General features: G+C 43.0%; 2 protein-coding genes across 12 annotated transcripts in view; one reads left to right on the top strand and one right to left on the bottom strand.

The window, feature by feature from the left end:
• LOC110990919 (uncharacterized) overlaps positions 1-17,988 on the bottom strand; it is a 64,710-nt gene extending 46,722 nt beyond the window's left edge. For 10 of the 11 annotated variants that reach the window (XR_015424904.1, XR_015424902.1, XR_015424900.1 and 7 more), the window contains exons 1-3: positions 17,661-17,988; positions 17,252-17,444; positions 16,512-16,579 (exon numbers count right to left, since the gene is read on the bottom strand). Coding sequence is in view for 5 of the 11 variants with exons in the window: in XM_087134995.1 (XP_086991121.1) it covers positions 16,512-16,579; positions 17,252-17,387 (204 nt within the window). In the remaining 6 variants the exon portion in view is untranslated. Of the gene's footprint in view, positions 1-16,511; positions 16,620-17,251; positions 17,445-17,660 lie in introns of all 11 variants that reach the window. The other variant, XR_015424901.1, reaches the window with a different exon arrangement.
• A 629-nt stretch (positions 17,989-18,617) lies between these two features.
• On the top strand, positions 18,618-20,779 carry LOC110989136 (uncharacterized). Its single transcript, XM_022253286.2, has 2 exons — positions 18,618-18,822; positions 18,962-20,779. Exon 2 carries the CDS (start codon positions 18,962-18,964, stop codon positions 19,862-19,864), a length of 903 nt encoding a protein of 300 aa, XP_022108978.2. The 5' UTR covers positions 18,618-18,822; the 3' UTR covers positions 19,865-20,779.
• The last annotated feature ends 3,124 nt before the right edge of the window (positions 20,780-23,903 follow it).

Raw genomic sequence — 23,903 nt, forward strand, 5'->3', positions numbered from 1 at the left:
CAACCCACCTGGCAATCATGTCCCTGGAGGCCGAGTGGTGACGCCATGTAGTGGTGATGAGTAGATGAGAGGTGGATCCCCTGATGTCCGTCCTTTCCAAGTACAATTTCAGCATGTGGAGGGGGCACCAGAGTTTGTCCAAGGAGGCTGAGTGTGACTGAATTGCCAGAACAAAAATGTCCAGCAGTTGGAGGAAGGTGTTGGATTTTTGTGAGGAACCCTATCGTCAGAATGAGTGGTACCCCAAGTGGCTCCCATCTAATGTGGCCAATAGATATGGAGACAGCTTTGATTTCATAGCCCCTTCGTGAAGTAATGATCGGCGGCGAGGAGGAACACCAGCTTGATACTGCTGGAGAGAGGCCCGTCCTGTGGGTTTGAATGGAGGACCAGCCAAGAATCACAGAATGTCCCCTAGGTTCCAGGATAGGATAAGCTTCTTAGATGAAGGGTGTTCTATGCACATTCCCCTGAGGTGATGGATCTGTGAGTTGTTGGAGATGGTCGAACCGTGGCCGAACGGTAGTTTCTGATCTTGGATACCAGCAGGCCAGAGGTGAAAAGGTGCATAAGTAAGTCAGCTACGATTTAAAGAGGTGCCTTGGTCGGATCAATAGCTTGCTCCTTGCACCATGAGTTGAAATGTGGTATTTGGCTGTGATACATGTAGATCTTTCTCGTGGACAACTGATAGCGGCCAAGACAGCAGCATCTTGAGAAAGGCCTGCCTCTTGGCACGATCAACGGACCATGTCCAGCAGGTTTAGGTCAAGGTGAGATGGGTCCGGATGCAAGACGTGGGACCTGGGTTGGAAGATGACATCTAGCTGGACAAAATGGCCGGATCAGGGGAACGTCGACCAGTAGTCTGACAATGTGGAGAAACCATGGTTGCCTTGGCCAGAATGGGCAATGAGGAGGATGCAACACTTTCCCTTTCTATCTTGGACAGCTATCCTGGGGATGTGCAACAGGAGAGGTATGCTAGAAGCCCTTCCCAGGAGAAGCATAGGGTGCCAGGGGATATCGAGTGGAGAACGTTTGGAGTTGGGCGTTCAGGTGGGACACAAAGAATTCCATGTATAGGCTTGTCCATGACGCAGAACAGTGTCTTGACTATCTCTGGTTGGAGCGTCCACCCGGTAGGACAGACCGAGCTCTGAGAGACAGCTTTCTCCAGGTTATTCTCCACTCCAGGAATGTGTTCGGCAGACCGACAGAGTGTTCTACAGTCCAGGGAAGAAGGTGCCAGGTTAGGAGGCACAGGTGAGGGGAGCACATGTCCCCCTGATGGTTGATATATGCGATGGCTGTTGCCTTGTCTGAACGGATGAGAATCATTTTGCCTTCTATGGATGAACAGAAGTGAAGGAGGGCTTCGAAGATTGCCCGTAGGTTGATGTAGGACCCCCAAAGGTTGGGGCCCCAGAGGCCAGAAGCTTGTTGTGGGTGAAGACAGGCCCCAAAACCAAGGTTCGAGGCACCTGTCGTGATCACCACTGTCCTGTCTTGGGGTTGTTAAGGGAAGGCAGACGGTCAGGTTGTCTCTCACTGACCACGAAGCCAAATGTGGAAAAACCCAGGGCTGACATCAGTATCTTGAGGTCGAGGGCATCCCTGCTCAGCTTGGAGTCGAGAGGAAAAGTTGGAGAGGCCTCACCAGGGGACAGGGTCCACAAGGCTGGCCATCAACCCCAGAAGGTGGAACCATGCTCTGGCGTTCACCTGTCATTCTTGAAACATGGTGATGAACTGTACTAGATTGTCTACGCGATTGTCTGTAGGCGTAGCAATACCATTTCATAGGTCAAGAGTCGGTGCACATGTTGTACCTCCATCCAGTTGGTTATAGCACCGTGCGGTTAGGTCACATTGAGAGTGCTATAACGGGAATCTCCCGTAGTTCAGCTGTTTGATACTGTATTCAGTGCTGGTCTCCGACCTCCACAATAGCCAGCTTTGATTTCGCCTGTCGCATTGCATTTTGTCCTGAACCAAGAAACAGACTGTCTTGAAATTTCAATGCTGTCTTCCTCAAATAATCTTCTGGAAATTCCAGAGAAGGAAAGATTATACTTGCCTCAGACTAATTATCCTCCACTTTCCATATTCAGAGATGCGCATGTTTGAAACCACAGAGAACAACAGACTTCCTTATAAATGTCTACATGTACAAATACTACTTAATGAAGAAAGCTTGCTAAATTATTTCCCCAGTACCAGAGAAATCTGTGGAATCCTTTCTCACTTGTGGGAAAAAAGTGTGAAAATCTTTTCCCACTTGTTGGGGGAAAATCTGTGAATATATATTCCCACTTTTATGTGGCACAGTTTTTCACAATTGAAAAGGAATTCCCAGGGAAGAGAAAAAGTGTGAAAAGATTTTCCCATTTTGGTGTTAACTTTCAATTGCAATGTACTTTATGTAAGTATTGGGTGAAGTGGAGAGCTTTTAACCAGGTCAGCTGTGGTGCAGACCAAAGAAAAAGAAATGTAGACTTGGCTTTCAAACTCTGGCCATAGTGGAAAGGGGCCAGATTGGACATAGTAACCGGAGCAATCAGTGCTGTCAATGTCAAGGTCAAACAAGAACCACCCTGTAAAACCAAAGTGCTGCATGTGGACTATCTTTGGCACTACAAAAGCACCCTGAACAATTCCGGGTGAAGGTCAAAGAGGCAAATGCCACAGCAACCTCCTGATCTGAGAGTATCAAGGAGGCGCCTGCAGTCTGCCTTTCCCTAGGAAGGACGTAAGAGAGGCCACTGAAGAATCAGAAGACAGATCTCAGTATGGTGACTAGGCATGGGAACGGAGTCAAGAAACCAATGCCGGAGAAGCAGCAGAGGTCACACATGAGCCACAGCTTTGAATCACATGTATTGCTATTTGAAGAATCTCAGTTGCAGTTGGTTATGGGTCTGACGATCTGATGTCAGTACAACGGGGATGAGAATTCTCAGAAAATGAAAAAAGCTGAAATTTGCAAGCGTGCAGTGCGAAGCCCTTTACGTCATGCGGGCACCAGGAAAATGTTCAACTTTAGATACTCTGTGGTGCAATCTAATGCTAAGCTCCTCTGAGACACATTTTATGATAGAAACATTTGTGAAAGTCCATACTCTGAAAAACCTATTTCTAGCCCAATCTTTTTTATTATTTGTTCACTTGATATGTATTATAAAGGCCCACCACATAGTTTTGTTCATCACTTGTGGTTTGTAATGTGCTTCAAAATACATGTCGATTATGTACGTGTATACACGTACACACCTGATAGACGATATTTCGTTTTCCGTGTCTTGAGTTCACTGTTATATTTCAACGATTCTGCACATGCTGTTACATTTTTGCCCCAGGAAGCGTAATTAATTTCTACATCTCGCCACTGCCTTGCCAAGTTTTGCCAGTTTCCGAATAAAGTCGGACAAGAATACTCCTCCTGTTTTGGCTCCAACCCACTCCCATCGCCAGGAAGTTTTAACAGCTCTATCGATGTGCTTCACCTGTCCTTCTTCTTCAAGTTGATGTCTTTATGGGCGGACATAATGATTGAAATGTAACAATAAGAAACGTCTGTTCAACAACACACACGACGGTACGGTTTTCTGTGATTACACACAAAAAGTATCCAGGGTACCGGGCGCAGTGGCTTCGAGTGGTGGTCTATACACTTGTGCATGTGGTGAGTAGCATGAAAAGTGCACAGTCATTGGCTTAAATGAGGATACTTCATGAAAATAAACCTATCAGAGCAACTGTGACACCAACAGTTACCTGGAAATGAACACATTTCCTACAGAGATGGTTACTGGGCGGGACTGGTTTTTGTCTGCGAAAAAAGCCAATGGAATGTGTTCCTTTATCTTATCTCCCAGTTCTAGCCTGGTACTAGTTCGGATCTGTGTGTACGTTGACCATGTGTGCCTAAACTACACATGAACGTATGGCATGCATGGCACGACCAAGTGCCCTTTGTGGTCGATATGATTCTGATTTACTTAGGGCGAAATAAAAATGACTGAACACATGGAAAGTAAGCAACGAGAAATGCAAAAATTATTTCATTTTATTTCACAACAAATTGAGGCTCAATATTATCATATCTGATACTTGGAATTAAAAAAATCATCTTGATGAAATGGGTCAGCAAGTTTAAAATATCGGAATTTCTATAGGTCAACTATCGCCGTATCGGACAGTCCAAAAAGGCGTAACTTAACTGCAAAAGTGGATTTTCAAAGTCCCAAAAGCAGAAGAATCTCATCCCTGACACATTTTGTGAGTATGTGAAAGCATGAAGATTGGTCATGGCCTCCATTCCAAAAGTAGTCAATTTTGGGCTGATCAGTTTTAAGAGAAATGAAAACAGAAGACCAGGCGCAGAATGCAAATTCTGCAGGAGAAAAATGGAACAAAAGATACTTCTTTTCTGCAAATGAAATACTTGTAGAAGCCGAAAATGTGTTCCAATACAACAATAAAGGTGACTCCTGACTTGGACTCTACCTTTGTGACTCTGACTCAACCCGGATGACTGGGCCTTGATTCGAGAAATATGACTCGGACTTGAACTCGGTCTCGATGTTTTGTGACTCGAGTACAAGTCATATTTCACATACATATATCTGAAGCATCAATGACTGGCAGTGCAATAGAGACCAAACTGAGGTTTCAACCTCCTGGACATCATTGGAATATCAGGCTATCGCAATGCTATCATTGGCCCCATGGAATGACACTTCTTCACAACACCTCCCCCGGTATGAACTTAAATGAACTGCAGATTGACATTAATCTTGAAATCTTGGGAAAACATGTCAAGGAAGACCCAAGTTGCCAGTACTTCCTCCTAACCTCTTGTAAACTGTTTGTGTTCTTGTTTGTAGCTTACAACTGTCGCCTCCAGTCATAGAGACCAGTGAACTGTGACCATTTTTATTCTGTGCATGGGTGCTTCAGTCATCAGGTCGTGGCCACAACAATGGTGACTAGGGGCGCGCCCAGTTAATAACAGTAGCTTAGCATGAGGGCACCGTAGTGATATCACAACACCATTCTTTCTTTAAATAGAAATTTCGTAATAAGTTCCAGTCATAGCTTGAGCATGTGGTTTTGAACCATGTTCCAAAATAGCTGGAACCAGCGAAAACAAAGTCTCAGCCTAATCCACTCGTTTCAAAAACGCTCAATTACTGCGGTTAGTTCCCTTTTACGTCTGTGTGCATATGCACGTTATAAAGGCCCAGTGCCTGACTTATTGCGTAGCGTCGCTAAGCACGTTTGATGAGGTTCCGGTTGGTTGCGTGCTCACTACTAATTGTATGTCGCGTGAAACCCACAAAAATAATAACTCGATCAAGGCTTTAATGTCTGCCAAAGTCTAAGCCGTAAGTTACCAGTGTCATTGATTTAAACAAAGGCAACAGCAAGGACCAGGGTCTTTGCTTTGTTTTTCTTGAAATGACACTAGGTCTTTAATATTGTATGGGAGCTACTTACTCCCGTGAAGTGACAAATTTAGCTGTCTAGGGAGCAAGTACTTGCTTCCGTGATGATTAGCCCAATTTCGAGCCCTGTACAGTAGCTGTTTTTGGAATGACACAGTGTGTACCGTGGAATATGCCGTCCTAGTAAGAACTAGAGTTCGTTGCGGATACTGAAGTAGGGGCGTGCCTCAGCTGGCAGCTGACTTTTGTTATCTGGCCAGATTTTGAGATGAAGCCTTTTACAGTTTGCAGACTTGCATCTTCTTCTGAGGCATGCATGGTCAGTTCATGGGTTTTTGACAAGGTAGGCAGATCATCAATCACGTGGATGCTTTCTGTCTCTGCTTCCACTGATGAGCATTCAGTGTTCTTCAGATAGGTACGAGATGTATCGGCAAGGTACATTTCCTTGCCTAGCTTACAACGTATGTCCACATTGTACTGTTTTAGTCTGATAAGCAAATGCTGTAGTCGCTTGGGAGCTGCTGCTAGTGGCTTATGGTCACCAACAGCTTATTGTCTGTTCAAAGCACCACTTTCCATCCATTTGTGTATTGATGGTTATGCTCCAACCCAAATACTTGAGCAAACAGTTCCTTCTCTACCTGTATCTGCAAATATCTCATTTCTGCATGGCGTGAGTGCTCTACTCGATCATGTAACGGGTTGGCCTTCTTGCAGTAATGCAAAACCAAGGCCTCTCTCTGAAGCATCACCCTGTCTTTCAGCCACTATCATAGGGTCAAAGTACCTTAGCACTGGTGCTGATGGGATGCATTGTTTAATGCGCGCAAATGCATTTGACTGTTCTTCAGTCCACGCCCATTCAACCATTCTTGTGTGTTAGATGCCACAATGGCTCGCTCATTTCGGGCAAATACAGTAGGAACTTTGCGAGGTATTTCACCATGCCAACGAATCACTGGACCTCCTCCGCAGATGTAGGTGCTTCCATGTTGCAGACTACTTCGACTTTATTGGGACTGGCTTAAGCCCAGACTGTATCAAACACTTAACTTTTGCATGAGAGCCAAACACTTGTACTCGGTGATGAGAGCCGTACTCCCAGTCCTGGCACCATTTATTATTTTTTTTCATAAGCTCAGTTCATTTTCAAGTTTTGGTTATTATATTTTTCCATAAATTACTTCAATGATTTTCATTTTCATGTATCAGTTCCAACAAATAAAAACCAAAATAGCCTTGAGTGTATAACCTACATGTACATCCATGTGCTCCAAAGGAGTCATTTTCAAGTAATTGATTCCTGCAATTTGGAGAGAACCTCGGTTACACACAGCTTATTAATCTCGGACTCAAATAAAGGGCCTTAGGAGACAGTTTATTGTGTGCCACAGCCACAGAGGAGTATTTTATTCCGGATACCAGAGATAGGGCATACCGGCTGAATTGTAAATTAATTGTTAGTTTTAATAAAGGGCAACACTGGGCCCAACATGGAATGGGCAACACCAGGCCCAAAGCCACAATGGCATACACGAACAACAAACAAACATTATGAAGATGAAATACTTATACATGTAAGAACGGACAAATACGAAACACATAACTGCAACATAGTGAGGGCAGCCATATGCCCTATGGGCAACACCACACCTGAACATTAATTGGGCAACACCAGGCCCGACCAGTAGGCAACCATGTGCCTAAAGCCACAGCAGCATACATGATGTACTAGACAGAAATGATATACATGTATACATTAAATGATTAAATATATGGCAATAATTGTCAACCAAGAACATTGAACTTGAATACCAAAAAATTATCTTCCCACTGATGATACATTCAGTCGGGAAAACATAGCCTCTTGATACTTTAGAGTGCTATGGCAAGTTTTATATCAATGTAACAAAATAGAAAAACAAGAGATTTAACTGGATTATTAGCCCCATAACTATGAAAAGTTAAGTCCATGGCTGTGTCCCAAAAATTGCCACCCACGCAAAGCGTGCCCACCAGGCTGGGAGGCAGACAGCCAGGCCCAATCAAGAATGGACCTCCTAATCAGGGAACAATATGGGACAAAATAAACTGTTTCAAAGTGGAAATGAAGATATGACTACCCCTGAGGGATAAATGCACTCTATCATACCGAAAAAATGCAAAATCCGACCAATGAAACTGTGGGTGATGAAGGCAGAGGGCATGTGGCTTTTTGGTACACTTTGAGACCGTGCCCATCTATTAATTGTGCTTGCATTCCAGTGCAGGCTGTGAGAATGCACCAAAACAAAAAAATCACAGCAGAATATCTGACCACACAATCGTCATAGTGGGACACCATGCAGGCGGCACAGTCCCGAAGCATGACCAAAACCCTTTGCCGCAAGGCATATTCATCTAGTCTCACTGGGTCATTAGATCCCAAATGTATAATTAACATTGCTGAAGGAGGAAGAACTTTACCTAGCTCTGCCCTCATGTCATACAGATCTGCCACACCTGCCCCGCCCTTCCCATGCCAAAAAATATTTACCGGGATATCCAGACGACCCTCTGCCCTATGAATGAGGGAGTCGCCAATTATGAAAATGGGATCTAGAGTAAAATTGGAAGAAATAAGAGTTTACACGGTCAGGGCTAAGCCTGACCATTGTGTATGGAACATTAGACTGATCGAATCGTGGCGGACTCTTGTCACAATGCAATACTACAAAGCGGCAAGGGGCGTACATAAAATAATGCCCCATAGCGCCAGTGTCCCATGGACTGAATATCAGTACTGGCCACCCCAAAATGCGATGCAGAAGATGCCGCCCCAATGCGGAAGGAATGGCTTTTAATGCAGGCTCTATCGAGCCCTATAAAAGCAAGAGCCTCTTGCAATACCGCATTGAACTGGTACTGTGTGAGTGGGCTTCCATCAAAATGACAGAAGTATGGACCCAAAATCTGTGGGCGAATAGCAGAAAAATGCACTAATGCTGAAACAGGGCACAGACTGCAGTCAGTGCTCTCCACTAAACGAATGCTTTGGGGGAGCCACACTGTTTTTTCTTAGATTGACAAAAATTTATGGTAACATGTATGGGCCGATTATCTGATGTGGGTTGGGAAAATGTTACATCGTGAAAACACAAAACTGAATCCTGAAGGTGCTGGCGAGAGCCCACTGCAAGTTTGCTAACCCACATAAAGCCGAAAAAGGCACTCAGAAAAACTGCACGAAACAAAGTCGATTCAAACTGAGTAAAAACAAATGGCTGGAAGTGAATTAATGATGTCCCTTAGCAATGGTACAGAAATTGGCAATAGAGATCTTTGACAGGGCAAAGCCGGCGGGCGCCTTCCAATAATCTGGATACCATAAAATCTTTGGTAGGGCCTGTAAATCTACGCAATGCGAGTACATAGCCAACACTGGATATATATGTGACGATTGTGGAAGAAGATAACGGCTTTGAACCATTTCCCTGGATATATGTTCCGTAACAAATGCTGGCCACTGTATCTGTGAACAGGGACAGGTTATCGTTAGATTCCCATTCACTAGCTGAAAAAACTGAAATGCCATTAAAATTGGACAGGAAGTCAAGCCAAGTCACTAAGTCCAACCTAGCACCTGTGGAAATGCGAACCCTATGGTATGGCCGACAAAGACCAGAACCCAACCCAATTATACGTCACAAAAAGGCCCCCCCCCAGTGGTATAGCCTTGCACAATAAATTTAATGACACGACTAGTGATTGATTGTTCTGCAAGGAAATTTTCTTCTTCGACAATGTTCATTCAATGAGTGTAGAGGGGGCTAGCACTTTGTCAGCGGTCTCTGTCAACGTGTTAATTTCTAGGCCAAAAAAAGACAATTGTTGGGCCAGACTGAAAGTCTTTTCATTCGCCAAAGGGACTCCCAACAATTGTACAAAGAGATTGAAAGCAGGACAACAACTGTTCACAGCCTGCAGCTGAAGATCCAATAAACAAGAAATTATCCAGGTAATGGGTCAAGAATTGAGACTGGCTAAATTGCTTGACCTGATATTCAAGAAATGAGCTAAGTTTTTCAAATAATGAGCAAGATATGCTACATCCCATTGGCAAACATCTGTCATAATAAAATCTGCCTTGAAATGTGAAACCCAGCAGGTCATAATCACTAGGGGATATGGGAAGTAAATGAAATGTAGATTTAATGTCAGCTTTTGCTAACCCGCACTCATAGCCAGAGCAACATCATCATCAAATGAAGCGTAATTTACTGCACATAGATCTTTATCAATGAAGGTATTAATCAACTGACCCTCTGGGAAAGAGAGGTGATGAATTAAGTGAAACGAATTTGGTTCGCGTTCGGGAACTAAACTGATCGGGGAGCACTGCAAATTTGGAAGTCACTCAGCAAATGGACCAGCAAGCCTACCAAGAACTATTTCAGCTTCCAATTTCTTATGCACCACCTCTGGACGAACAGCCGCCAAAACTAAGCATTGTGAATCTCGAAGTAAACAGGGACTTGTGTAACCCAAAGTGAACCCTTCTGAGAAACCTTTAAAAAAAAAAAGGCTGGTATCCTCCTGAACAGGATAATCAACAAGCAACAAACATAAAAATGAAACATTAATTGGTGTTGGAAGGACGAAAGGAATGGGTCTGGTTGGCTGGGCTTGACGCTGGGCTTAGGATTGGATCTCAATGGCGTACGACGCGACGATACATACGAGCTGGCTTTAGTCATGTTAGTGGGTGCATCATTAGCATGGGGGCTCTGTGCAGGGGACGTACGAGATAAGTTTGAATTGGGACTTATCATCCAATGCATTTGGCCTGCCGATCCGCAACGGGTGGACCATGGCCAGCCCGCATGCATTTCTGGCAAGTGTGTGCAAATTTACAGTTGGGGAAATTGCAGCCTGATGTGGAATTGTAGGCAAAGCAGTGACCAGGTTGGATATTTTTTTGGCGATATTTAGGTGGAGGATTATTAAAAACACCTCTTGCTGCAGGAGAAGTGACGCTCGCCACTGCAACTGTGAGCCGCAGCTCGAAATCAATTTCCCCCCAAGAATGTGCAGTGTTGGTTTCCTGTCCAGGCGGAATTGCTCGTCATAAGCTCGCCAACCAAGCCAAGGGAATTGAACGGATGCAGTGCGAATGAGTTTTGCATACTTAAAAAGCTCCAAACAACAGGACAGGTGCTTGGAGATGTAAATTGACAAGAATACATTAAATGCCGACTGCCACATGTCAAACGTTTCTATCTTTTTCTGGTGTACTCCTGGCTTCTTTAAGACTACACTGCCCCCTTCTACTGCCAAAGTCAAATTTGTAGCTTGCTGTTCATTAGACTTTGCAATGACGGCTGTAGCAGTGTCATTATATAATAGCGAAAAATCGACAAATACCCCTTGACAAATTTTGTCGCACGCAGCTTGGGGGACATGTATGCCAAGTGGGGAGACAGAACTGGTTGCTAAGGTTGGGCGATTTTGCCAGGTTGACGGAACGTTTGATATGTCAATGCTGGCTGGTAAAGTATTCAAACTACATTTATTGCAATGAGGGGTATGCCCAGCACTAACAATCGTAGGGGTAGTTGTGGGAAAAGAAAATCGCATCCGCAAAGGCCTCAACTCACCCCCAGCCACTAGATTAGCACCATTGCCACTAGCAATGCCACTGCTACTCCTGGCAACACGGGCAGTTTGTTGCGGTCCAAAACTAGGTGGTAACAACTGCCCTTCCTAGTACACGGAGTAACTACAAATGGGGTGAGGCACACCCATTGTCAATGTCAGTGGATTGTTCAAGTTCGCTTGAATCCGACGAGATGGTCCGGCTGCACTATTAAACAGCATCCCGTTGGATATAGCTGGCATGGCTGGTGGGCTTGATGACGACGACAGGGACATACTAGTTGCCACCGAACGGGCAAAACCCGCCGGGGAGTAGCACTGGCTTGATGTCACAGAGATTGACGCCGGCTGGGTGGGAAACAGCTCTGCTGTGGTGAAGCAGGCAGGTGGGTGAAGGAAACTCATTTCGCTTGATGAAAAGACTGGTGCGGTAGGGATGGAAATTGTTGTCCCAGGCTCGTCAGGTGAGGCTGCTGGCACGATGGCAGTTTCATCCGGGCTGGCAGGTGGAACTCCTTCTGGTATGGGGAAGGACTTGGCTTGGGACCGACGTCCAGGTCTTGGTGCCCTAGTGGCCCATCTAACCACAGCCGGTCCACCGGTGGCTACTGTCTTCTTCTTCCTTGTCTGCTTGCTCATGGCGGAGCATACAGCAGTGTACATAAATCGGGCCGGTCGTCAACGGGTGTGCTGCAAACTTCCGCGATTCATGGTGTCAAAACTACGTAGCAGTCGGTAGCGTTAGGTTGAGCTTCGACAAATTTTTTTTAAAATTTGTTGCAGAAAAATTCTCCTCTGTTTAGTTCTTGGTTGGCTGTTACCAAGTGACCATGTACTTTTAGAGTCCAAGGGGCCCTACATGGCTGATCTATTAAAAAGATTTATGATGATGATTCTGCCTTGGCATTCCTCCACCAAGAATTACGGAAACAGTGTCTCCTTGACCACTCGATCACTCAACAACTGCACAGGTTCTGATCAAAAACCCCTTCCCTGAGAATAAAACCTTTTACAATAAATCGGTAAAAGGGGGGATATTATTACGGTCCCAGTGCAGTCACGGTGGCCTGAACGCAAACACGTGTTTAGAGTCATTCGATTCCACATGCTTTGCATATCATGTAAGTCTGGCTCCATGCGGTTCATGTACAGTATATTGTCCACACAATATACTGTACATGAACACGTGTTTAGAGTCATTCAATTCCACATGCTTTGCATATCATGTAAGTCTGGCTCCATGCAGTTCATGTACAGTATATTGTCCACACAGTTCATCACGTACATATCGTGTACACATACAGGCAACAGTGCTGGACAACAGCCCTGCAGGTATGGCGAGTTCGATGAAAAGTCACCATGGGAGAGCTCAAAATCACTACAAGAAAGAATCTACGCTTCTGACACGATATTATGTATTCTTGTTTGCAGCGTAAAAGGACCGCTTCCAGACACAGAGGGTAATAGAACTATGACTGTGTCTTTATTCTGTGCTCGGGTGCTTCAGTCATCAGATCATGACTACAACAATGGCAACTAGTGGAGCTCACTTGATAACAGTAGCTCAATCGGCACAAGAGCAGCGCTGTAGCGATACCGTAACATAAACAAAGAATGTCTCTGCACTGTAAACACAAGTAAAACAACCCCCAAAAATGCAGGGTGCATTGTCCAAAATTGCTTCAAGTACAGTGTAAACTGTTTACCAATCATGCGAAAGATGCATCTTCTAAACAGGATTATTCTTGAGGTGGATTAGCGAAGAATTCATCCTCCCCATCTTAAGAAGGTTAAATCAAGTACAAAAGTAACAAATCCCTTTTCTGTAAGGTATCATACTCTTTTCTAAAGTCCACGATACACATGGTGTAACAGGCTTTTATTTGTTTGATTTGAGCAAGCTACAAAGCAGGCAGGTCTCATGCTCCCTGGTCAATATGCAGACAGAAATGTTGTCATGGATTGACGTATTACCTGAGGAGATCTCTGCACTGATGATATCACTCTACAAGTGGACCGTGGGCCCTGACTGGCTCCAAAGATATGTGCACATGTAAGACAAAGTGTTATGTCGCGTCAGTGCATGGGCCTATGCTGTGTGGCCACTATGCAGGAATAGTGGACAGGCAGCACGTATCCCTCTTTTCGTGTGGCACACCACATGCACAATGGTTTGTGTGCATGGCATGGTTTGTGTGTTTAAAACATCAGTTGAGAATCCAGGATGTATGGCGAGGGCACTGCCAACATATGACATTAATTGAAAATAAATTTCAACAGCTGAAGAAATGCAACAGGAAGTACTGAAGCAAGTCACATGGCATGATGCATGCAGTTGAACACCACTATGAGTGTCATTTGCCAAGTCTAACCCTATTTAACAAAAGACAAATTCACTTGTCAAGTCAGTGACAATGGTTAAATTAAAAATTTAGTGTTGAGCACATATCCAGGTCAAATAACGGGCATAAATACCCGAGTAACTCAAAACTGCAGGGGAATGGGAAAACACAAAAAATCCCAAAACTACGATATGAGGTACGTGGATTTCAAGCGAACAAAAATTCCTTGTTTTATGGAGTCATCATAGTTATAGGGGGCCTACCCATATACACACCTACAGAGTATACATTACAACTCACTCCAGGATGGCTATTGGAAACATTTCTGTGGTTATTTATCTTCTATTCATGGTGCACCACTCATAAAAATCACCAGTTACTGAAATGTTATCGTGTTCATGAAAAAAAAGATTTTGTTCTATAAATAACACACAAGTTAAACAGCAAACTTTGTGTGACAGTTCTGGAGTCAAGTCCTCAAATCCAAGTATATGTACAGAGTAATCCGAGCCCAAGTTGTAGGCCGAGTACAAGTGCACTGGAGAGGAATCCGAGAACAAAACACGGAGTACAATGTGTGAGTACATTCAAGACCAGCAAATGGGCTGAATCCAAATACTGAAGTCCAAGTCTGACTCCCAGTACAATACCAAGAAGGTAAATACACCAAGAAGGTAAACAAACAAATTAAATACATCTACAAGTAGATATACGTGTATATTACTTGGACAAACACACCATGACATAATCATCTTTACAGAGTAGTTAACACTTTCAACTTTTATTTGCGCACACGGACCGTGGAAATGACACGACACTCATGGAGCACAAGCTTAGCTCGGCTCATATCAGCACTACAATTTACTACGGTAAACGCTGTGAAGGCAGAACCTGACAAGTAGAAAAGTGATCCTTACCCATGGTATGGTAAAGCATTATGTACATATTACTCTCTAAATCCGAAAGAGTGAAATTAGGCACAAGACGATTTAGAGTGAAAATCACTCTCAATTTAGATTAAAATACTCTTTACAAAATGATCACTTCAGTAGGAGCTTGAGTGAAAACTCGATCTTTTCGATGGAAGAAATTTCACTGTAAAACGTCTAGTCCCTAGTTTCCAACTGTGGGAGTGGATTTTCACTTGAAAAGACTAAGTTTTCCCTCTTTTGATTTAGAGAGTATACAGACTACAGAGTAAAACTGCTGTGTCACCTTGCCTTGCATTCAAGGTTGAGTAATGCAATCTTTGCTCACCCACTGCCCGAAAATGCTTCAATAAAATGTGAAGTACTTGAATGTTTTTTAGTACAAGGATCAAGTACCAAGTACCTAAGTTTCGAGTATGCCCAAAATCCAAGTACAAGAATCAAGTATGTGGGTCCAGTACAATTAATTTTTGAGTACTGAAATTGAGTATACAGTAGGCTGATGAGTATTCTTGTGATTAGTGCAAGTACTCCAACACTGGAAACTGGGCCCATGGTGGCAATAATCAAGCTTGCTTGAAACCCAAGTTTTGTTGTGATAACACAGTGTGAAGAGAATCACTTGGCAGTATAACAACTGCAGATGTTTCTTTTGGATTGGCATCACAGAAACTTAAAAATAAGCAGATGTTGCACAGTAGGCACTTCGAGTTATGGAGGACTTTCTGTACATAAAAGCCTATTTTTCTGGTGGCAATGATGCCTTTGGAGTTTCAACTGAACAGACTTTGAGGAACATAAGTTTACTGTGTAATGAATTTCAACTATCTGTGCTCTGATTATAAAGGTGAAAAAATGAAAAGAAGAACAAGAAAAAACAATTAAATGTACCACCTCTTGTATGAAAGGACTAAGATCCCCTAACTATTAAAACTGGCATGAATAGATTGCTGAGAGTGGTTAAACCTGACCTTACAACACCTTTCAAATTCCACAAGGTATCATTTTGGTGGGAAACATGGGACTGCCCGAGATACACAGGTAGCACATAACCACTATCACACTAGGAGGCTTATCTCTCTTGAGCTGCATGATTGCTAGCAAGGCAAGCTCAGGGACTTTGATCGTGTGGTTATGTACTTAAATATATGTTCTACGTGTAGCATCAGCTCATACTCTACAACCGGTCAATCAAGCCTTCCTTAGATTTGGAAAACAAGACAGAAAGATACTTCCTCAGCACTTCCAACTCTGACAAGACTATATGCCAGATTTTATAAAAACAAAATCAGAAGATGGCAAACAGGCGAAGAACCTGGAATGGGCTCATGCATAAAAAGAGGATTTATTCTCGCTGTGCTCTTGCAATAAAAGAAATGGAATAAACTCCATTGCACCTAGTCACCTCCAAAACCCCAATACAATGTTCCCATGTTGAACTGCAAGTGTGGCTCCATGGCCCATGTAAGTGTACAAATAATGATTTATTCTAGTTTCACTCAGACAACAAAACAAAAAGTGGTACGACAGCAACCGAGTCACCCAAAACCCCGGCAATGCAATGTTTATACAGTCAGCAATTGAAAATCTGTTGACTTTCTATTCAGAAATCAGTCTGTCAGACTTCAATTTTCTTTTTAAAAAATCAGAGTTTCCCTTCACAGCTGAGTGCATTGGGTTCCCATGTCCCCATCTAAAAATGGTTAAAAAAGATGCTTTCCTTGTTCAAGCGTGCAATGCATGGACGTGTCATTTCTCAATGCATCACCAAACCCAGCAAAGTTTTCAAACTGACTTTACATGTAGCTGCCAGCTTTGAAAAAAGAACTCAAAATTCTTTTAAGCATAGAGTATTATGAAGACAAGGCTCATGATGGCAAATTTCAGATGTGCGAAAGAGCATGTTTTTTTTTTATTGAAGTAAGTAGACTCAAAGATCAAATTATAAAGGAAAAACAGATTTTGCCCATCCCCAGATTTGTTATGTTAAAATTGAAACAAGAAGGAAAACAACTCGGGTAGACGAGATTAGTCAAATGGGAAAAAAGTTCTGGAAGGGCATGCACCAATAACAAATGCCACTCCTTCAATAAAAGCTGTTCAAATTGTAAAAATGATTTCAACTCAACTGCCATGGGAACTGTTTTTTTTACCTTCAAGAAAGGCACTGGGACATGAAAATTCCTGTTGCCTGTGACAGAAGGCTGAAGGAACGGATGACCTGGAAGAGTAGAAACCAGAACCGTGCAGCAGGGATTAATCTAAGAGTGGAGGCAATGACACTTACTGAGTGATAAGAAATGGTCAGGTTAAAAATCAAGTACAAATTAACACGCATGTAACTTGAACTTTGACAAAAAATGTGAAAATCCCAATCTTAACGAAATTTTGTACTCTTTTTTCAATTTTCAATGGTATGAGTGGGAAGCGAAAAATGAGGAAATCAGCTGATCCAAGGAAAAGTTGCATCCCTGAAAACAAACAGAACAATTCAGGGCACATTCGCTAAGGGTAATAACTTTGAGATCTTGCATAGACAGCATGATACTGAAGAGCCGCCATCCTCATAAAAGTACAGTAATTTAAGATATGTCATGTGCGATTTATTTGTGAGCAAAATAGCTCACCTTGGAATGCCAGCTATCAGCCATCCAACGACATTTTAAATAGCAAATGTGAATGTGGAATGCATTCAATAAAATGTTAAAGGCTATAGCATGAACTGTTTGACTGAGGTGATTTGAGAGCAAGACAGGTGGACTTGTCAGCTTTTTGGAACTGGGCTACTAAGCATGGCAGCATTATTAGTTCTCAAAGGTGCTATTTGTTAGTACAGTGGGGAAAAATGACTTGGATATCAATGGTTGTGAAGAACTGGTAAGAGGAAACTTACTATCAATCATGCTCGGACTTGCTCTAAGTTGCTCGTTGATCACAGATAAGGGTTCTTGATTGAAATGAGCTCTCTGCATGAGAACATTGGTGACCCCCGGGGCAGGGGGGCAGAGCATTTTGAGCCAGGATACCATAGGTCAGAGATTCTGGCAGTGGATGTACTGCCAACTGCACACAGACAGGTAGGGTTCCTGAAACAGTTCAAAGAATTCAAGATATGATACATGTAGGCCTCTGGTTGTTTTTGGTATGGTGAGGTAGGCCTAAACCTTCAAGCTGGCTCGACTTGCTTCCATCATGTAATTTGAAGACACAGATTTTGTCTGCAAGAACTTTAATAGAGAAGTAAACATTACATATTATGAAGCCAAAGCACATGACTTGAATTTGAAGCAGGCTAAACTTACAGTGTAATGAAATTGATAAGCAGCAACAGCAGCAACAAAATGAAGAAAAAAAAATTAGCAACTGTCTGACTAGAGTTTCCGGTTTAATAAGTCACTCTGCCGGGGAAAGGGGCCCTGGAAGAGTGCACTGCTTTTTTACAAGACAAAATTGACAGTCTTTTGCTTGGTTTTCAATGTGCCTAAAAGAGTTGGTGGCAACATCAATACCAGCATCAAGGTACTAAAAGGAGAACTGGAGCTGAGTGTAAATATCACAAGTGGAGTGCACCACTCCCCGTGCAGTACTGAACGGAAGTACAGGTGAACCAGCGTTGGGTCCTAGGATGGAATGCAGCGCGTGGACGACAAAAAAAATTATGGTGCTCTATTCAGGCCACCTTCCGGCGCCTTTCCATTTGTGCGTCAACACTTGCGCCACGCGTTGCGTTATCTGTCAAAATCGCTCCCGGGGCGGTCATACGTACGACCAAATGCATCGCACCCGTGTCTTATGTTAATGGTGCCATTTTTTGTGTCTGTGATAGTGGGACGCATGAACACATCGTGTACGTAACGCACCCAATATGAAAAGTTTGAACTAGTAACCTTTGTTTACTAAACAAAGTTCTCCCCGCTTAAGCAAATTTTGTGCTTAAGCAGCTCTATGAAACTGGTCCCATTTCACTAATAGATTATAAATTATGTGTGCATGCGCATAAACGGCCAATGTAGACAACAAGCTTAAGCGCCCATTGAAAAGGTATTTAAGGGAAACTTTATTTCAACGACATTTTCTCTCTGCGTCTGCATTTTTTTCACTTTTATCTTGGGAAAACATTCGCTTTGACATTCACCTGTTGTGTGAATCGGCCTTTACTTTCGCAAAAGTGTTGCGTTACCTTAATTCGCAGTAAAAATATATTATGGCTGGCACTTTTGAGCTCCCGTAGTAAATCAAAGCGAACAGTACCTATAGTACCACGGGAACAAAGGTTAAAATTGAAGGGGAATTCCCAAAATTGTCCTGAGTTGTCCCAAACACTGCAACGAGTACCATCCGTTTCTCTTTAAACTAGTCAAAGTGTGACACCTATAGGGTATAGTCTTGCCACTCTGAAACCCTCAAACAAATTCATACCGAACTCTGGAACAGAACACCGAAAGATTTTACCCATATGACAAGGTAAGTAGCGCCTGTATTGGCCTTTGCCTTCATTGCTTACAGTGCAACGTTATTGTACATGTACGGTACACAGTACTTCAACACTGAGTGCCTTCAACAATTAAGGTAAAGTTTAATATTTATTATGATACTTTGATAGATGTCCGACAACCTGAACCGTGTGTTTTTATGGTGCGTGCCTCGCACGGTGTCCACAGCCTTTTTGAAGTGTATCAGCTTTGTCGAAGGCCTACAAGTTGTAAACGAGCCTTACCAGTGCGCCTTCCATTCGGGTCCGGAGAGGAAAAGTCCACAGTTGGATTTAAGTTCCCCGGTAGAGAAACGCTTGGCGGAAATACTTGACCACACTTCTGCCGATGGGGACGTCCGTGGTTTCGATGAGAAAGACTGTACATATGGCTGGATACGAGACGAACTTCTCGAGGCTTATCACCCATGCAAAAAGATACTCTTCTGCAAAGACATGGCTTTTTACCTCGATGCTAAATACCACATGCTACCTAAAGGTTTCCGGCACAGCTTTCTGATCCGACACCCGGCCAAGGTTTTCCTGTCTTGGCGAATGTCGCTGCTGAAAACGTTTGGTGAACCCTGCGCAAAACACATGGGCAACTTGCAAGAACTGCCGGAATGCGTGTTTCCTGCAGGTTGTGGATTCAAGGAGCAATATGACTTGTTGGAGTACGTAGAGAGGCACCTGGACAAGGAGCCAGTTATTCTTGACATTGATGACCTCCTCAGTGATCCACCTAACATCTTGTCGGCTTACTGTCACAAGATGGACATTCCATACAGTCCAGGTCTGCTCTCTTGGCAAGCTGGAGGAGCCATCGCGGACACATGGATTGCATCCAAGGCCATGGTCAATGCCAACAAAATTGGAGGCTTTTACGACGACGCTCTTCAAAGCACGATGTTCCGGTCTCCAGAACCCCCTCCAGTAATCGAGAATCTTCCCGTTGATGTTCAGGCTTGTGTGAAAGCGTCCATGGAGTATTATGAAAAGCTCCACTCAAGGCGCATCAAGCCTTCGTCACCATGAAACACTGGATTGCTCAAATCGAAATGATTAATTCCTAAAAACTCCTGCTACCAAAATGAAGCTGTTGGCACCAGCAGACAGAGCCTTTGTCAAGCTGTACATCCATAGATTTTAAGGACATCTCCTCGCTTGTCTTCCTTTTAATCTTTTCTCACTCAAATCAGTGTTGTGAACGTCATGTCCAATGTGTTCTACCACGAGTAGCCGTTGTAAAAAGTTACTTTTCCGTCAACATTAAGTTAAAACAACTTAGATCTCAATTTTAGCACTTTTGCATTCTCCTTTGACATATTCCAATTTTTATATTGAATTCATTAAAGATATTTTGTCTATTATAAGAAAAGTATTTTAAGAAATGTTCGTGATACTCAAACTTCCTTGTGCGACTTTTTCAAATATGCATAAATCAATATGACTCTACTTGCATATAATTACACATGTCAAATTTTATATCGCACAATCAGCCGCAACGAATCTAGATAACCTGTACAATGCATCTACAACTTAGAAACAGTTTTCGGATATTAGATATATGCGTTTGGTGAAGATGCGAGTCCCTCAGGCTTGTCACTTATTCCGATATTACATACAAAGATGTCTTCCTACAGTTCAGCTTTGTTTGAAACTATGGCAATATGTCAAACGCCATGCAAGAAGTCTTCTGAAATTTTGACTGCGTGTATGATATTTTTTTGTTTTGCGGGTGTGGGGCGCAATGTTGGGGGAGGAGGGGTGAAAAAAAAACACCGTGAGCATAAAAAACGACAGAGGTTGTTCAGTTTGAAATTTAGTAATCTTGGGATTTATTAATTTATTAATCACTTGAATGCGATACTGGCAAAATATAACCTGAAGGCATTAAAGATCACGGGATTAAAGCCTGAGCCTCCAGGGTTCATGCTTCAAACACTTAAAGATCTTCCAGAGTGAGCATAGTTATGCTGATGTGATAACACTATAGCAGACACCATAAATGTTACTCCCTGATGCACTAGATTTATGGGGAAAGACGATGTGCAGAATACCCCTCATCCTTGCCACGGGCTGATAACAGAATGAGTGCACTGCAATGTTTACCAAAGATGTGGAGCAGGGAACGATCAAATGCTACTCATTATAATAATGCACAACGACAGGCCCAGGAGATATCCGGGAACACTCTAGATACACGTGTCTGCAGTATATACGCGCTATTCTCTAACAAGCTCGGGATAAAAGGACAGTGTACAACAGGTTGCCTGCGTAACGATAGTACTGAAAATCGCCAACACAGTTCACCTCTTACGATGGCTGCCGCTAACAATCAATTATATCGCGTTTGTCGAGTGTGCCGAGAACGGCATCAAACCCCTTCCTTAACCCTAATAACATAGCCGAGGGCGGAATGCGCCCCTCCGCCTCGACATTTTTCCCCAATATATACGCTGTGCATTTTTTTTTCGTTTTATATTCGCCACCGGTGTTCCCGTCCTGATACAATGTCATACTGGAGAGTTTGGTTGAACTAGTATGTGCGCGCCATCTCAAGGAACATATCGAACTATTTCGTCTCCGTAAAAGGCGGATTTGAGGAGTCGTACAACTTGGTAACCGAACCTAGACCCGGAACTTGTCCTCCGTGAAGCAGACAATCTAGGTGATCTGCTCGACATCTTGGCATGAGATAGGCATCTAGCACCGCCCAAAGCTACCATCTTGGGAGGCAGGGAAGTGGTCACCGAAACGTGGACGCCGTGGAAAACCCTGATGTATGCCAACCAGTCTGGAGGGTTCTTCAGACTCGGAGGGACCCTATATACGAGCACGGAGTTCCGTCGACCTACACTTATTCCGTCAGTCGAAATAAGTTTTTCTCACGGTCGTCCAAGCACGTGTGGGGGGTTCAATGGAGTACTACGAAAAGCTGTATGATAGGCACATCAGGCCCAAATATCAAATTGACTTAGACATGTTGGATAACACATCAGAACTGATTTATTTTTTGACAAATTTGCGTTTTGGTGAATGAACAACAGTGTTTGGCAAGCAATGGTTAAAACTGGGACGTATAACTTCAAGATATGTTGACGTTCAGACATTCATTTCTCTCTGTATCTGCTCAGACGTTTCCACAGGCCTTTTTCTAAAACCCAGCAGGACAATAATTATTTCAAAAGAGGGTTCCTTCGGTCACCTGCTCGGACCCCAACTATTTTTAGTCCCACCATTTGATCCATTCCTATAAAATGTACACTTTAACAGAAAACGTGGGCATTATGTTGACGCATTACAGACAGCGTAGTTGACAGTCACTCAGTGACATCAGTATGAGACTTAATCCTATCCAGCAAAGATTAAAAAGAACAGTCATCGGTTTTGCATTATAGTTGCCTGTTGAAGATACAATGGAATTTTGGGGGGAAAATATTATGGTCTTTTTGACACAAGGTTATTTTTCTTTTTCAGTCTGTAAAGTACGACTTTTGAACAAATAACCCATTTACAAAAGATCATGCACGTTCAATACATAAAGCGAGTACCAACACACAGTCGTATCATTCAATGGTTGCATTTGCACTAGTATGGAAGACTATCAAGTGGACGACGATAAAAATCCGATAACGCTCATAATTCTGAGGGTCAAAGTACATTATTTCCAATACAGACTGCTGAATGAAACTTGTGGAACAACTGAATATGGGCAAATGCCGAAAGGCTACCAGTGCCGTCCATGTCGGTTTCAACCCATCGTACAGTTCTATACCTTCCTGGTCACGACATTCAGCGCCGGTATATGGCAATTCGTAATCAAGACTGATTTAGCATGTTGTCTTTTCTGACGTTTTATTTGAGGGGGGGCGCTGTGACTGAGCTGTGCGCCGATTAAACACAGCCGAGAATCATTGAATTACTGTTTGAAATTGATTTTTAAATGGAAAACAAACTGAATTTACACAAAATCACTAGACACTTGCATTGAATGAGCCTTTTCAGCACTGTGGATAAAGAGTAATAAAGAGTCTTGAAAAGAACAAAACTTGATAATGTTTTGTCTTCTAAATGCATGTTTAGACCCACTGTTCAATAAAGTTAGATACATCAACACGTCGTAGGCACCACCGCAGTGTATGGAATTCCATATCTGCCGTCGCCCGTCACCCGTCGTCCGTCGCATTTTGCTTTTTGTTGTGTCCCAATTCTGCCATTTACCAGTTCCAAACATGCCATTTTCCGTCGTGCGTCGCCCGTCGTGCGTCGCCCGTCGAGCGTCGCCCGTCGTGCGTCGCCCGTCGTGCGTCGTCCGTCGTGCGTCGCCCATCAAATGTGTTCTATAGGACCTGCAAAAGCCGTTGTTTAACAAATGACAATGTGATGATTCCATTCACTTCTAAAGATCTTTTCCGAATAAGGCAAGTACAAATCCCACCTGCAAAGCATATACTAGTCACATAATTAATTCCAATAATGCAAGACTACCCCTGCCCCTTGACAAGAAAATATCGCCTCTCTGAGAATTCAACCAAGTGTTGTTTGGGGAAAAACATTTTCAGCAAAAAGTGTTCCGGCCAACTTATTCACAGTGTTATTTTAATTTGCGTACTGTAAAAATGTGCCGACTTGTTTTCATCAAATTCCAGGAAGAAATCTGCCAACCGATACAGATATTCTATCTTGTCCTCTCAATTTCACTTGAAATCCAGAAATACTAGACGTGCTGTGGATAATAAACTGTTTATTAAATGTATTGTTAAGGGGCAATTACCACTTGGTTTAAGTTTCAGAAAATATGACGTGTTGGTTTCTGTGGGTGTGTATGCCATTTTGGATAGACCAATGAGAACAGGTTGTCCAGCACATCAGCATTATTTATGGGGCTAACAAGTGACGGTACTGTTTAAAAGACTTCTGTGAGCCAACCTGCAACTAAAGTCATGTCTAATTTGGAGTATACAGCAGATTTCATCATAGGCATACCCGCCCTCAAAATAATGTTGAATCAGTTCGTCTCTTATGAAAACTATTGGGAATCAAACATTGTAAATAATCTATATTTACATTC

Source organism: Acanthaster planci, linkage group LG03 (genome assembly GCF_054643075.1).
Source record: "Acanthaster planci isolate LZ-2023a linkage group LG03, COTS_SCS, whole genome shotgun sequence".
Lineage (NCBI taxonomy): Eukaryota > Metazoa > Echinodermata > Asteroidea > Valvatida > Acanthasteridae > Acanthaster > Acanthaster planci.

Coding starts and splice junctions, on each gene's coding strand:
- LOC110989136 (XM_022253286.2), top strand. CDS start 18,962: ATGTCCGACAACCTGAACCGTGTGTTTTTATGGTGCGTGCCTCGCACG.